This window comes from Ostrea edulis, chromosome 3 (assembly GCF_947568905.1).
Source record: "Ostrea edulis chromosome 3, xbOstEdul1.1, whole genome shotgun sequence".
NCBI lineage: Eukaryota > Metazoa > Mollusca > Bivalvia > Ostreida > Ostreidae > Ostrea > Ostrea edulis.
This window is the reverse complement of record NC_079166.1, coordinates 23700645-23717369: the sequence shown is the minus strand read 5'-3', so window position 1 is coordinate 23717369 and position 16725 is coordinate 23700645. Positions and strand designations below refer to the sequence as shown.

Below are 16725 nucleotides of genomic sequence, written 5' to 3'. Positions count from 1 at the left end.
ATATATATATATATATATACTTTTTTTTAAAATATGTCATTTTATTAATTTCATCTTATTAAAAAAGGACAGAAAATAGTAAAAATGACTACATAGGAGACATATTTCATATGGTGTATAAAATCTACAAAATCCATGAGCTTTGAACAGTTGGTGGGCTTCGCCCCCTGGGCCCCTATTAGGGTTTCGTCGTGGACACATTGGGGGCCTAAAGGCCCATACCTCCTACCCCACGAGGTTAACTGCGTCCCTAACTTCAAGTCCTGGATCCACTTCTGATTGTGGATAAGTACATGGACCCTGTAAATATAAAACGTATATATATCTAAGAATATCTATTCCATTATTTAAAGTCATTGTTCACTTTGAACAAATCAATCAAATGCCCCGCTTAAAACTACACTGCAACTGGATAGCTTTAAACTAATATACAGTGTATTTATCATTGATCTATTGAATCAATATAAGGAATTATATCTTGCTTTCAAAACCCATCCTTTTCCTCGGTTACATGTAATAGTAAGTGCAATAGAAATAAGTATGCTTCATTAAATTCATATATATGCAGTCTGGACATATTAATCAATAACAATAATTATCAACAGATTGGTTAATTTCTTACCATAAAGTAAAGAAATGTCTATCCGTATCTTAGGTCAATGGTGTCAGTCAAAGCAGTGACGGATCCAGAAATTTCTGCACAAGTGGGGTACATTTCTTACAGCAATATATGTCCGAAAAAGTCTTATTTCGTCAAAATTCATTAGCTTCTGGGCCGGGCCTTCGCCTCCTGGGCCCCGTATGGCTCCGCCCTGGAACCACTGCTGGGATCTTCAAGGCTTCCCCTAGACCTCAGGTGGGTTTTTTTTCCCCCCGGCGCCTCCCCCTACATGGAGTGGGAAGAAATAAGGGGGGGGGGGGGGGGGTATCACTCGGCTCTGGATCCGCCATTGCAAGGTCTTAACTAGTCCCGTTTGCCTCCATATATAATTGAGTCTCTCCCCCCTCTCTCTCCATTAGAATTACATTTCAACTGTCTTATGAACTTTGATATTTTCGAACTTCATACAGATTAAATATTGAGTTGAGCTCCGAACTTTGGACATTTAGGCGGGCTATCTTTCGATTTGAAGGATACTGTGAATTTTTTTATTTTTCATTTGAACTGTGGAAGCTTGTCTGTAAAATAGCCTACTGATGTATAATGTCACTAAATATTACGTTAACTTCTTCAAAGGAGTGACCCGACACGAGTGAATTCTCAGTGATGCGTGACTTGATCTCGTTGTGTTGTTTTCGGCGACCACGTGTTGTTAGCTCAGTGTTTATTGCACAGCATTGTGGGTATTGCCGTCCGCCATTGCGTTCTGTGTTTGTGTGCCGTCTGTGTTTCTCTGTGTTTTCACGTGGGATTTAGGTAAGTTTCATTGTCATTATTTTATAAAAATGAGATATCTCTCTTAACCCCTTTCTTTGTGAACAGGGAGGCGCATGAACCCCAAATCTGTACTAAACGTAAGCAACAGGTAACTGCGCGCGCTAAATTTTCTGTTCCCGTAATTTTCACCATGTGCTGATAACAAGGCTTTTGTGTGTAACGTCGTTCCAGAATTTTGTGGGTGTTTTAATCTGCTCAAGGTTTCTTGATATATATTTCTAGCACAAGGACAACTAAACTGTATTTTCATGAGATTATGACACATCAATTAATTACACGCTAAGATTAAGGGTTCCGCAGGTGCGAAAACACGTGCACCGAAAATATACACACATATTGTTCACGACGTGATAGACAATCGTCAATTTAGTATCAATAACTAATACTAAGATGTGACCAATCTATGGAGAATCACCTTGTAGAGGCAGTATATATTAATTGGTGACGGGGTCATAATAAGTGGTCTATTAAGAAGTGGTTGGTTCAGCTCGGCTGATTGTGTAATAGTCCTACAAGTGAAGAAATCGAAAGAATTCACAACAATACAAACAGAATAAAATCAGACAGGAACTGAGGCTGTGTCGAGCATCGTGTAATATGTGTAATTATGTGCATTATTTTCAGAGGCACACTGTCGCAGCACTGTGTGACACTTTTTATTGTAGTTTAACGGCTGATAGGTGTCCAGCAAGAAAAAACCCTGTTTTTATATATATATATATATGTAGGTGTCACCAGTTTGACCTGATTAGGGCCACAACAACCATTATTACTTTATACATATATATATATATATATATATATGTATATATATATATATATGTATTTTTTTTTGTAGCACCATATTGTGCGTACTGTTATACAATATAGCTGCGTATGTAAATTTATTCCTTGTCATGATAAATGCTTTGTAGTTGACGTAAAAAAAAATAAAAATTTTGCATATGATGTGAATAATGAATCACAAATTGTCAAATAATGTCAACTCCCTGATTATTTATAAAGCTGAAATGAACAGTGATATATACACTCTATGACAGCTTATAGCTTTCTATTTTCAAGGGGAGGTGGATTGAATTTATAATTGAATTATGTTTGTTAATTAGGAAGTGTCCGAGTCACTGATTTGTTTTCAAGCTGTTTTTGAAAACGGTGATATGCTATGCATGATTGCTCTTGATTTAGCACTTTGTAAGAATGCTTCCACACGTTAAGAAAACAATCAGTCATTTTTTTTCATTCATGCATTTTCATTAAATATTTTTTACCAGCTAGGTATTTTTCCTTTTGTTTTTTTAAATGAATATTTGAAACCACATGTTAAAAGAATTTCTTTGTTAGAACCATCTTGAATAAAAAAAAATTCTTGTAAGAATGTAAATTAAGGTAGCAGTAATTTAAGGGGGAGAAAAAAATAAGACGCTAACTTATTACTAGGAAAATATTTTTAGTGTGAATGATGAAATAATGCAGGATTAGACCTAATGAATACCCTATAATATGTAGGACACCAATACATTTTACTTCAAAGTGGTTTAGATTTTTAAATGTTTGTGATACATGGTTAATTTGGTGCTATGTAGCTGCTGTATGAAGTTAATCTGTCCGCTTAGATTTGACCCACTAATCCGTGGGTTAACCTGATTTTTATTATCCAAGATTAACAATTTCTTGAGTATTTATCCCTGTCAAGTTGTTAGAAACCTAGTACTTGATGGTAGGATTTAAATGACCCTAGTTAATTTAGTAATATCTCTGATTGTAATCTGGGTCACAGGATTTGAATCGTTTAAACCCAACAGTATATTGGTGCAAATCTATGGTTAGTTCCGTAAAGGCGATTCAGAGACAAAAGAGTTGACGATAAGTGCAGAAAGCCAGGGGGAGGGGGTAAAGATAGGCACCCGAGATAGCGGTATTGAATGTAGCAAGAAAAACAGATAACGGGTATGTTTGTGTACATTTTCTGCAGATAAAACACTACAGTGTAGGGGCTATTGCAGGTCACGATGCTTGATTCTCTAGTGTGTACGTCTTGTGTTCTTGATTGTGAAACAATAGCTCCTTTTTGTGTACCAGAATATCCCCTCCAGATAGCTCCCATGTGCTGATAAGGCTTCAAGGGGCATTAAAACAATGTGTGCAATGTGTGATCTGGTTTGTAGGTTAGACCAATTTTTATAAATCACTAAACTTTTGGAGTTACACATATACCCTTACAATTTTTGTAGATCACTAAAATTATAGAATTGCCCCACAATTCACTTAGCTTTTGAATTTACATCACATCATTCATAAATCACTAAGCTTTTGGAATTTCCCCCTCATCAATCCGGGGCCTCCGTGGCATGGTGGTTAGAGCATCGTGCTCAAAATCACACAGCCTCTCACTTCTGCTTGGCGCTAGTTCGAATCACGCTCGCGCTGCTAATTAAGTGAGAAAGTTTCCCAGTTTACTTGCGGAAGGTCGTGTTCTCTTCCCAGGTACATTGTATCTGGGTTTTTTCTTCTACCAATAAAAACTGGGTGTCACCATATAACTGAAAAATTGTTGAGTGTGGCAGAAAACATCATCAATCAATCAATCAATCCACCTCATCATCTGTAAATCATTAAGTTTTTTGAATTTCTCTCACAGTTTTTGTAGATCACTAAACTTTTGGAATTACCCCTGCAATGTTCGTAAATCACTAAGGTTTTTACGATTTTGTCCACAGTGTAGTTAGTTTATTTGGCTTTTGAAAGTAATCCCCCCCCCCCCCCCCCCCCCATTCCTTCATGTTCATAGATCAGTAGGATTTTGGAACACCCCCCCCCCCCCTTTCCACTAAATCATAGATCACTAGTGTTTATGAATTACTCTCGAAGTTGATAGATCACTCTTAGCGTTCTTGACAATATTTCAGTATTAGTGTGTTATTTCACAGGTTTATCATAAGACTGTGTTACACTACATCTGTGTGCCGAGGCTTTCATATATTTCTAAGAGGCGGGCATGATGAAGGACGACGTGTTTTCCAATATGGAAACTTGTGCCAGGTAAGAAATCAATCTGTAATATTTAAATAAAAGCACGTGAGAGGTTATAGCTTATGCTTTTCAAAACGTAATTTTCATAGTAAACTAGCTAAACCACCTATGATGATCAAAAAAAAAAAAGGGGAGAAGGGATTTGTATGGGGATTTTACATTCTTCATTTACTTGCCAGACCTTAGACTCAGCCCTGTTTTGTGTCGTAAGAAAATATGAAAGCAGAGTGTGAAAAATAATTTGTAACCCCCCCCCCCCTTTCTCTACTACACTGCTATGCACATATTTTTCTGCTGTGGTAATCCTCTTTTTAAGTTTGAAAATAATATTTAGAAAATTTGATACAAAAATTTGAGAAATTATTGTTAAATGCCTCATTTTTTCTCTGTGCATGGATATAAGCTCTTACAATGTGACTACATAATCACTCACAATGACTAGAAGCTCTCTTAATGTTACTAGTTCTATAAGCTTCAGAATGTGATTAAGAGCTCTGTTAATGTTACTAGTTCTAGAAGCTTCAGAATGTGATTAGGAGCTCTCATTATGTTACTAGTTCTAAGATTCAGATTGTGATTAGGAGCTCTCATAATGTGATTAGGAGCTCTCATAATGTGATTAGAAGCTCTCATAATGTTACTAGTTCTATAAGCTTCAGAATGTGATTAAGAGCTCTCATTATGTTACTAGTTCTAGAAGCTTCAGAATGTGATTAGGAGCTCTCATTATGTTACTAGTTCTAAGATTCAGATTGTGATTAGGAGCTCTCATAATGTGATTAGGAGCTCTCATAATGTGATTAGAAGCTCTCATAATGTTACTAGTTCTAAGCTTCAGAATGTGATTAGGAGCATTCATAATGTGATTAGGAGCTCTCATAATGTAAATATTACTATTTCTAAGCTTCAGAAGGTGATTAGGAACTCTCATAATGTGATTAGGAGCTCTCATAATGTTACTAGTTCTAAGCTTCAGAAGGTGATTAGGAGCTCTCATAATGTAAATATTACTATTTCTAAGCTTCAGAAGGTGATTAGGAGCTCTCATAATGCTACTAGTTCTAAGCTTCAGAAGTTGATTAGGGGCTCTCATAATGTGATTAGGAGCTCTCATAATGTTAAGCTTCAGAATGTGATTAGGAACTCTCATAATGTGATTAGGAGCTCTCATAATGTGATTAGGAACTCTCATAATGTGATTAGGAGCTCTCATAATGTGATTAGGAGCTCTCATAATGTTACTAGTGAACTAAGCTTCAAAATGTGATTAGGAGCTCTCATAATGTTACAAGTGAACTGAGCTTCAAAATGGGATTAGGAGCTCTCAGAATGTGATTAAGAGCTCTCAGAATGTGACTAAGAGCTAGATTACAATGTGATTAGTAGCTCTCACAAATGAACAATTTACAAGTACATGTTGTACTAGATACATTAAGCACATAAATTTTCATAGATCAATGCACAATTGTAGACTGATGTGAAATTGGTTTTGCATCATATTAAGACATTCTGTGAGCATTGTCAATGTTGGCATACAGGAATCAGGAAGTTCAGGATGTGTGAAGAGTCATGTGATCTTGGGATCAAGAAAGGTGTGAATACTCTGATGAAAGTCAATAATGGAGAATTGTGGGTACTGGAGACTTCATGGATTGATGTTTCTAACAATGAAGGGTCCATTGATTGGCTTAATTTAGCAGATATATTCATAATGCTGCGTGAGGTGTATAGTATTTGCTGCATATCGGTGATTGGTCATTAATTATTGAAGTGACCAGTGAATTTTTTATGCAGAGTAGATATGAATCTCCCCAACTGAAAAGATTTCCCATGTTGTACAGATTTTTTTTATTTTCATTGATTTAGAGCCTATTTGGAGTAACTGTTGAATGTGGGCTACAACATCGGTTTAGAATAAATGGGATTAGGTAGTTACGAGTATAGTGTATCTATTCAAAGTGTTCAGATGGTGGGAGAGGGTAAGGCTAAAAAGAAAAATATGTTTGTTTCCCCTCCCCCGGTTGGGTCAATTTTTTATTATTTCTGGAACAAAAATCGTGTCCGTTTCAAATTTTTTACTTTCGCTATTTTTGGAAGTCGCCGGGATTTATCTCTCGAAGTTTCAATGTTGTCGGGAAGATTTCAAAGATGGGCGACACGAAGATCGCTTTGTCATCTACTGTAAGAATAAAATACAAACAAACATCAAAAGTGGTTCCAATTGTGGTAAATTGACTTTACAGTTACTCTAAAAGTTGTACCTGGAACGAAGTGCTGAATGATTTAACCGCAGATGATGATCACAACATAGATAATTAAGTTAGAAGAGGTCTCTGTCACTGTGTCGGACAAGCTAACAAACGGCGTGACTTTCGAGCCAGGTTTTCATAAACAAATAAGTTATTTTTTAATAAGTACATTTCTGATATGTTATTAAGTACATTTGTTTCCACTAAGTCAAGAATGTTTTTGTTTTCAATGTTTTCTTTGAAAAGATGTAATATGTTTCTATGTAAGTATTCATAAAGTAAACCAACATATTGCATCCATTGAGTGCATTCACACTAACATGTCCACGAATATGAATTATAAATGCCAGCAGACAGGTCAATCCAGTGACCAACATAAAAACAAGCTCGACCAATACATGGCATACTCTTCTTCTGACAGTATTGAAAATGACTATCGGTGCTCTGAGCTGCTTTTTCTTAGGTGTTTCCAACAAACATTTAAAAAAAAAACCAAAAAAAAAAACCACCTGCTTGCCTGGTCTGTTTCAAAAGTCAGACCAGGGGGAGGGGAAACACATTCTTTTAAATATGGCCTAAATATTTTTTTTTTATAAATGTTCTGTCATTTTGTATTGAAATTAAAAATTCTATTGGGTTATCTTTACCCCAAGTTAGAAGTATTGTTGACAGAAGGGGATTTAGAGTAGTTTTGACATTAAAATGTAGGTAAGGAATATGACATAGAAGTGGTCTGAATTGTAAAATTTAGACTATGTATGATCCATTACATTTCTTCTGAGAATATTTCAAAACATCTCCCAAACTAGGGTTTGTTTCAGTAATCATTACATTTAGCCGTTCTGATGACGGAGGTGGGACGATCACACAGGTTACGCTCACAACCTGTTGTGCATTTGTTTCTGGAATTAGAACTTCACCATTAGTATTCACATTCGGTATGCCACCAGAATTAGCCCGCTAAATATAGTCGTTTTCATGATCAAACCATCAGCACAGTTTGTACAGTACCAGAACCCACGTTACAGTAATGTCACAATACAGTAGACAGGCACAGCAGAATTCCTGAGCTGGTGCAGGGAATACCTGTCACATCACATCGATCAGGTTGACCATTCTAAGCAGCTATTATGTCGTTGTTAGTTAATGATGCGCTTCTCTCAGACTTGTCAGGACGGAGGTAAACACAGTTCCACTGCAAGGTGTAGGGCAGAACAAGTGCTGGGCGCCTTGTGTTGTTGGTCTTTTCTGTGTTTAGTACTGGAACAAGTTTAAGCAGGGTCTGTCGTAGACAGCCTTAATTTGGCGGTTACAGACAACTTTTTTCGTGGGCTCTGGTAGACAGCATTAATTCATTCAGTCTCTAATAGCAACACAGTGCAAGGCATCTTGGTTTAACCCTGAAGTACAAGCATTAAGGGGGGGGGGGGGGGGGCACCTGAACTCCAAAAATTATATAACTTTTTTTCATCCCTTTTAACAAAGGGAATCAGGAAACTGTAAATGTTAAAAAAAAATTACTGTTTGCGTTCCTTTCATCAAACAACACAACTTCCAAGGAAGGAAATTGCACTTTCTGTTGTGCTGATAGGGAGGTACCACTTTAAGTGAGTACAGGCACCAGAAACTGCCCCAGGCTGATTACTGTGTGAGGACAGAGGCATTCAATTAAGGGACGAGTAACACACCAAACAGAAAAGTCTTATTGATCAATGGAAAAATTAAATTCTGGTAGATTTTGAACTTATGATTTAGAGATCGTTATTCCTCCTTAATTCTTGATGGAGGTTTGGCTGCATGTGTGAGATAATATTGTAACATTTCCGTTCATGCTGACGCTCTGTAAGAGTGAGATACCTGGTCACTTAAGGCGCTATTGATCCAGCCATTGCTCGAGGACGTAATTGACAACAGGAAAGTGATTGAAAACTCCAGTCCTTGTTAATGATGAAACTGATGACAAGGTTAATCTAACGAGGGCTTTTTTTTCGTGTTTCATTGTCTCCGTTAGGCCATTTCTGTAGACTAATTCTTCTGTTCTCGGCATTTGCTTAGTGATCAGTGATTGATTATAAGAGAAAGATTTGGGTAACATTTGACAAGAACAGCCTCTGAGCAGACAGTTATTTAGTAGCAGTACTTTGGAAATTAATATTCAATTTATGATCTTTAATATTATGATTTTCTGAAATAAACTTGGATCCACCACCACTGGATAGTTGTGGAGAGAAAGAGAGAGAGGAGAGAGAGAGTTCATGACCCTGAAGGCCACACAAAACTCGGGACATTAACATAGCTAGTTGAGGCTGCTCCTACAGAAGTAGGTGTTCTCATGTCCGGGTAGGCATTGGCATGGTAAAGAACTCTCACTGCATCCGGCTTGTGTAGGTTAGAATTTATGTCACTTCATGTATAGATAGTGATATCCCTACAGGAATGAGATATTCTCAAATGGGATATGAAACAAGATACATACAAACAGCTTTTATATTGGAGTATTGGACGTCATGTTAGTTCCATTCATCATACTAAAACAATAGTCAGGGTCTGGCAACGCTATGGAATCTGCTGCCGAAGACCTTACAAAGACTTCCAGCTGAAACCGTATCACCGATGTTATAGCAGGAGAATTAAACCGTATCACTGATGTTATAGCAGGAGAATTAAACCGCATCACCGATGTTATAGCAGGAGAATTAAACCGCATCACCGATGTTATAGCAGGAGAATTAAACCGCATCACCGATGTTATAGCAGGAGAATTAAACCGCATCACCGATGTTATAGCAGGAGAATTAAACCATATCACCGATGTTATAGCAGGAGAATTGAACCGCATCACCGATGTTATATAGCAGGACAATTAAACCGCATCACCGATGTTATATAGCAGGACAATTAAACCGTATCACCGATGTTATAGCAGGACAATTAAACCGTATCACTGATGTTATATAGCAGGACAATGCGCATTCACGTATGGCAAGATCAACTCAAGATTTCCATCAAACAAACGGCACCATTGTTGTTGATTTAGTCCGCAATGTCACTGGGCTTGATTGAACCTGATTTAACTGTGGGATGAACAAAGTAAACATGTGCAGCCATCAGCTTCAGAATCCGTAAGAACTTGGAAGGACCTTTCAGACTGTCTGTCAGTCAATGACACGTTGCCTACGTGCTGTTATCAATGCTTATGGTGGGCATACCTGGTGACCAAAACCACATTTATGACACACCCCTCTTGATTTCCATTTCATTTTTTCACATGTATAGCCTCAATGTGAATAGCAATGATGTTTAAAATCAATGGATATTAGACTTTTATTATGAAAAGATTATATATACCAGTTATTTGTTTTTTTTGGATTAACGAATTAATTAAATAACACGTTTGTCAGTTTGTGATGCAACCTCTCTCCTGGGTATGACCGTATGAAGGTGGGTAAAATGGGAATTTTTATTTAGTGTTACACTGGCAAAAGACACCAAGATAGGAATCCCTATAAAAAGTGCATGGAGGAGACATGCTAATTACACTCTAATTAAAGAAGGAGAAAAAGATCCAAGAAATATGGAAATTTTCTGATTACTATAATGACCCTACACCCCTCTCACCAACTTGCAGGAGCATGTATCCTGGTTCGGTTTTCAAACTTGCTTGTTTACGAATAAAAATATTGGTCCCAGAAAAAGCAAGAGCACACAGGCCCAATTTCAGCCAATTTTAGTCTTTAAATTCTATTTTTATTGTCAGTGGTTGATGCATTTATTCACAGTAAAGAAACATTGCATGTGTTGTTTGGCTTTTGCCTTGATAGTTTATGTCAATGAGATGATGATGGCACAGATTACATCATTGTGCTTGGATTTACTCAAATGGTGAAGTTTTTGCAACACTGTTTTTGACAATTTAACGGACAGCACACGCAATGATTCGGTCAGATGATGGTGCTTATAACCTTGGTTTACTCCCTGCTGTAGAATTTTGTTAGTAAATTTCTTTTTAATTTAGAAAGAGACATATTAAGTTTTCCTTATTTTCAAATGAAATATTACCCAAATGTGAGTTTTGTCATGTTTATGATGTCACAATTACCCAAATGTGAGTTTTCAAACTTCCAACAGAGTTCGTTTGCTCACAAACCAAACTCTTCCACTTTGACATTATGGGATGGCGATTTCTTAGGCCGCGTATACTGTGACGTTACTGTAGAATGCCTAAAAAACATAATGTCAAACGTAAACAACTTTCAAAACAAGAACGTAAACATCAACTTCATTATTTTACACAATAATTTGAACAGAGTCTCCTACTTTTTAATGATCTTTTGATCATTTTATGTTTAAAATCAAATCTATACTTTTATATTAATGCTCTTAATATCAATATTATCGATCTTCAAACTTTTAACTGCGAACTACTTCTTTAATGTTATTTGCCTCATGATAATCGCGGAGTCACAATATACAAATCTGTATATTGTGCTGTGTCACATAGGAGAGGTCTATTCGTAGGTGACGTAATGAGGCCTCGACGGGGAGTTTGGTGAGTTTTGTCATGTTTATGATGTCACAATTACCCAAATGTGAGTTTTGTCATGTTTATGATGTCACAATTACCCAAATGTGAGTTTTGTCATGTTTATGATGTCACAATTGCTGTGTAGCTGCTAACACTAGTACATGTACAGCGTACAGAATATCATAGATACACAATTAAAAATGTGGGGAACAGTATAGAGTTTTGTTCAAAGTTAAAACATTTTTTTCCCCACAAATTTATCTGGGGGGAAAAGCATGATCAGAAACTGGGGAAAAAAGCATGATCAACATTATAATCAACATTTTGGACAACATTGACCTCCATATTCCTCATGTGTTTTTATTTGTACCAGATTAAATGGTACGTGTTACGGAGAGACAAAACTGACCAATAGCGTGGTGCAGCTATATAGTTTATTATCTGTTTGTCCTAAGTTGTGTTGGTAGGTTTATGGAGTTCAGGTAATACTGTGGACAGATCGAGGTGTTAATTCTTCGGTGACCTGTTGTCCCTTGTCCTTGATGGTCAATAAAATGGCTACTATGTACTGCTTGGTGTGGTACCATAAGTCTCACATTGTCTACAGACATAAAAATTGTTGTGTCTGGAATTTTTAGGAGGCTCGAAAGATTTGCATGCTAAACCTGACATTTCTTGGGATTTTTTGAGTGTTGGTCAAAATGTTTTGAGTGATTGGGGACAAATTGACCATATTGTTTTATCTGTAATGTGACAAAGCAAACTATATAAAGGAAGTTTATATGTAAGGGCTTTTAATCTGAAGTTAAACAATGTTGAATGTGTTGTTCTAACTTCCAACAGTAGATTTTAATGAAATCAGTTCTAAAAAGAAAATGAATAGAATTAATCTTTGAATCACTGTAAATCTAAAATTTGCAGGAAAAAAAATAAAAGAACCACTGCATACCAGTGACTGATTAACATGAAAAAAAAAGAAATCTCGTTTATAGAATTATCTCTTGTCTTCTTGAGGAAAGATGGGAGGAAAAAACCTTGCTAAACACTCTTCGACACTAAATGTGGTGTTGATTAACTGTGTTATTCTATAATAAATCTATTTAGCTCTTCATACATCAGAATAGCCAAAAGAGGTAATGGCCCGAATTCTTTATGAAAAAAGAAAACGTTTGTTTGATAGGATTAACTCCTCAGGGAAACAAAGAGAAAGAAACGCTCTTCATGTTTTAACAGCGGTAAAAAACCAGCGAGCTCTTCAGCGGAATTATAACCATCTCAGTGCTAATGTTCATTAGTGATCACATTAATTAAGGAACCTCTTCATGCAGACTGTTTTTTACTTGGAGTGGAAATGTTACCACATACAAGCACTTTAATGATCTTGACTATGGCACCAAGATGGTTGGAGAGGTTATTAGGGGGAAAGAAGGTGGTAACTTTTGTGTTAGTGGGGGACTATTTTTGGGTTTAGTTTTTGGAGTGTTCTGAGTTTTTAGGTTGAGGAATGAGATGGAAGGAAGCGAAATAAACGTGTTCATGAGTTAGTACATCAAAAAAAGTAAATTATAAACATTAAACTCTCTTTACATATATATAGTAAACATTAACAATAAACATGAAACTCTCTGTAAAAGTTTTTATTGGCAAATCTCTGTTTTATTGTTCAACATATATTTTCCTCATTCAAACATGATTAAAAGAGAACCAGAAAATATTGACTCATACACAAGATTAATATGCCTGATATTGTACTGGTTCCTCTTAATGTTCATGTATATTGCCAGGGTTATAGTCGCTTATTGCCTGCATGTTGAACTGTTACAATGAAATAGAAAGAAAATGATGTGTCTGAAAGCTATTGGGTTTTTTTTTATTGGACAGTTTTCATTACAGGGAATGTCGTAAAATTATATCTGTTAAATATAAACCAGTCATTGGAGTTGGCTGTTTAAGGAATTACCTGCATTTGATTCCTGATGATAGAGAATTATTGATAGGTTACTAAGCTTTCATTGAAGACCTACGCGAGACGGTTAAGGCTGATAAATAATCAATTGTTGCAGGAACGGTACACAATGCTATAATTATCTGACGGAATAAAAACAAGTTCACTTTGATTAGATAAATCATTGCTGGTCGGGGCTCCATGCTTAGAAGACCTTGATTACGTACAGGTCGTGCCACTCCCCCTGGTCTGATAGGACTACTGGACAAACTGATAGGACACAAGAGTTCATGGGCAGCCCAGAAATTAGACCGCCAACCTCACATTTCTACTGTGCGTTCAGAAAGAAATTCCCACCATGCAATAAAAACCATGAGTAGTGTTTCAACATAACATCATGTAAATGACTCCAGCAAGCTCCTGCGATGAATTTCAATAATTGAATATGCCAATTTTTGTTGGTTAATACTGCATCGCACAAGAGGCTTCTATTAAGAACTGCTCCAGCACAAAAAAAACACAAAAGGGAGGAAGAAAATAGTTTTAGGAGTTATGTTGTGAATTACTTGTGAGTGCATTTTGTGAACACATGCTTTTGCGGCCGGTTGTACGAATCGGGGCTGCTGAGGATAGAGGAATTCTGGGATTTTACCAAGCGATGTCCGACTCCGAACAGGAAGGAGGTTGCGTGAAGAAATCGCGATTGTCCACTTACAGTGATGGGGAAGTAGGCATGAGGTAAGGGGAGGATCTACCGGGAGTGTGAGTTGTGATGTGGAATAGAATGTTGGTGAAATCGTGTCGGGAGGCAAAATAATTCGGGGTCGTACAGGTAACCATGACAGTCAGTTGTCTTGGTGATGGGTTAGATACAGCAGGTTGTTTTTGTACTGGTTTCTACAGGTGAAGTAAATGATTCTGATAAGAGTAACGACTCTTGTTGTGATAATGTGAAGGTATGTAGATTGGTATCAATTAAACATTTTCATCAAGTGTTGACAGTTGTACATAAAATTTATGTTGAAGGAAACGTAGACATTGGTCTAGATATGCCTAGCATTGCCCAGGGCAATTCAGTGTTTAATATTCAAAGCTTAAAAAATAGGGAGACCCTTCAGGAAATGAAGTGCAAAATGTGGGGAATATCAAATAGTGAATTACCATAAATTCAATCTAATTTGGAGGCTTAATTAATGAGGACTGTACAGTGCTGTATAAGTATAGAAGAAATAGAGGGGATTCTATTGATTAAATCATCACTCTGCATGGTCATAACCACAGGCTATCTCTGGTCAGAGGCAGAGAAAATCTTTATTTATGCTCTGTATGTCAATTCATGTCTTAATCTAATCAAACAGATTGTGAACTTCAATGATTTTTTTAGTCATAGTGAAAGGGTATATTGTCTTCTAGTGTCCGTTTTTGAGCTCTCTTTAAGCGGGAGATGTTCAAAAGGTATGTCCCGGTCTGCCTTGTCTGTCTGTGTGTGACTTGTCCCGATCTGTGTGTGTGTGACTTGTCCCAATCTGTCTGTGTGTGACTTGTCCCGATCTGTCTGTGTGTGACTTGTCCCGAGCTGTCTGCATGTGTGTGACTTGTCCCGATCTGTCTGTGTGTGACTTGTCCCGATCTGTCTGTGTGTGGCTTGTCCCGATCTGTCTGTGTGTGACTTGTCCCGATCTGTCTGTGGGTGGTTTGTCCCTGTCTGTTTATCTGTGCGTGGCTTGGTCTAGATTAAATTTTTTGTCTTTGTATAATCACACTTCGCTAGTCACAGATGCCAATAATGAACTCCGTAAATTACTGCTATCATTGTAGAATAACACATGAAATTATAATTTTATATCATTGCATGGGGCCATGGAGCATGGAGAAATTATGTAGTTTTAATGTTATATTTTTTCTTGGTAAATAAAGATGTCATTAAGTGAAGTTTTGAGAATAAAATTAGTAATGCAAGAAATAAACAACCAACCAACCAAATATATGTGTTATATTTGGCCCTGAGGGGTCTTGAGAATTATAGTCGGTGGTCTGTCATTTAATATTTTTATTTCAAGGTGTCTCGGTGAAACCTTCAAGCTGCATTCTACTCCATTCTAAGACATTGTAACATGTTTTCATGTTTCATTAATGAAGCTCATATGCGAGCTGCTATCTTAGAAAATAATCTTATAATCATAAAATAAACTGGTGGGTTAACAGATTCCACTGGCTTTACATAAAATGAACTCATAATTAGATGGCATTTCATTCCTCAACAATTTTAAGAGTTAAGCCAAAGGAAGCTAGAAGGTCTGTGTAGCCCCCATGCTTCGTAACCACCAGTCAGCATGCCGAACATAAAGGGAGCTCACATGGAGCGTGAAGGCAGCGCATGGGGAGCGCGGGAAGCATAGTCTCTTGATTGTGGTATCAGATTCCGATGTTTTTAAGTACAGTTTGTGTTTTGCTTGCCAGGAATTATGTGATTCGCTTTATTTCGTTTCCAAAACACCTTGCTGTTTAAAAGAACATAGTAACTTGTCTTGTTCAGCTGTAGGCATTGTTATAAAACGTACAAAATTTCGAAGCTTGATCAATTATTAATGATCCTCTAAAGCTTTAAAACAAACCAGAGATAAGTTCTTTATTTCATGCTATCAGGAACATCTTCATTGATACAGAGGCTCTTGTAAGATAAGGGCCATCTTGTGAATGAAGACAGATAAGATTTGTATTATTGTGTTTTATTGGAAAAAGGTGGCTTTTGATTGTAAAGGAATTTTTGTCAGAGGAAATATGAGACCCCACGGTGCGAAGTTCTTAGATACCTGATACAATGTCTAAATGTTGAAGAAGGATTTAGGGGGGAAAATTTATTTCAGTTTTTGAAAATAAGTGGTTTTCAGCCCTTAGAAACATAAAAAAAATCTTAATTGAAAACAAGTTTTGAATGAATGAAACATAAACACATCATGTACATCGAGAAAATCTACAAGATTTTAGACAAAGATATATACATGTATATATTACAGATCTGTTCATTTCTGATTATAAGGCCTGTTTATGGATTCAAACATCATGCCTGAAGTGTGAGTAATTCACATGCAATAACGATTAAGAAATTGGGTATTTGAAATTTCTTTGGCTAATATATGATATGTCATGTATGACAGAATTTCTTTAATTGGTTGGTTGGTTGTAAATTGTTTTAATGTCCCACTGAAGAATTTTTACTTATATTGAGTAGTCACCATTGCCGGTGAAGGGCTACATGATTTAGGTTTATGCTTGGCGCTCATGGCTTTTGAGCAGGGAGGGTCGTTATTGTGCTTGCTAGTACACCTGCTGTGACATGGGACCTCAGTTTTGTGCAGTCTCATCCGAAGAACCACCCCATTTAATCGCCTCTTACAACAAGCAAGGGGTACTGAGGACCTATTCTAACCCGGATCCCCATGGTATTTCTTTAGTGGGATTTGAATCGAAAACCCTAAGCATATGATGTGTCTAATTCCTGTGCTATTAATGAAATGTATGTAAGAGCTGCGTAGTA

At 36.8% G+C, this 16725-nt stretch overlaps 1 protein-coding gene across 37 annotated transcripts in view; it reads left to right on the top strand.

Moving 5' to 3' along the window:
* The first annotated feature begins 1073 nt into the window (after window positions 1-1073).
* LOC125675415 (CUGBP Elav-like family member 2) overlaps window positions 1074-16725 on the top strand; it is a 58846-nt gene continuing 43194 nt past the window's right edge. For 24 of the 37 annotated variants that reach the window (XM_056157611.1, XM_048913061.2, XM_056157610.1 and 21 more), the window contains exon 1: window positions 13011-13925. In XM_056157611.1, the coding sequence (XP_056013586.1) occupies window positions 13777-13925 (149 nt within the window). In that variant the 5' untranslated portion in view covers window positions 13011-13776. Of the gene's footprint in view, window positions 1418-4365; window positions 4478-13010; window positions 13926-14020; window positions 14144-16725 lie in introns of those variants that run through there. The other 13 variants (XM_056157618.1, XM_056157616.1, XM_056157615.1 and 10 more) reach the window with 4 other exon arrangements.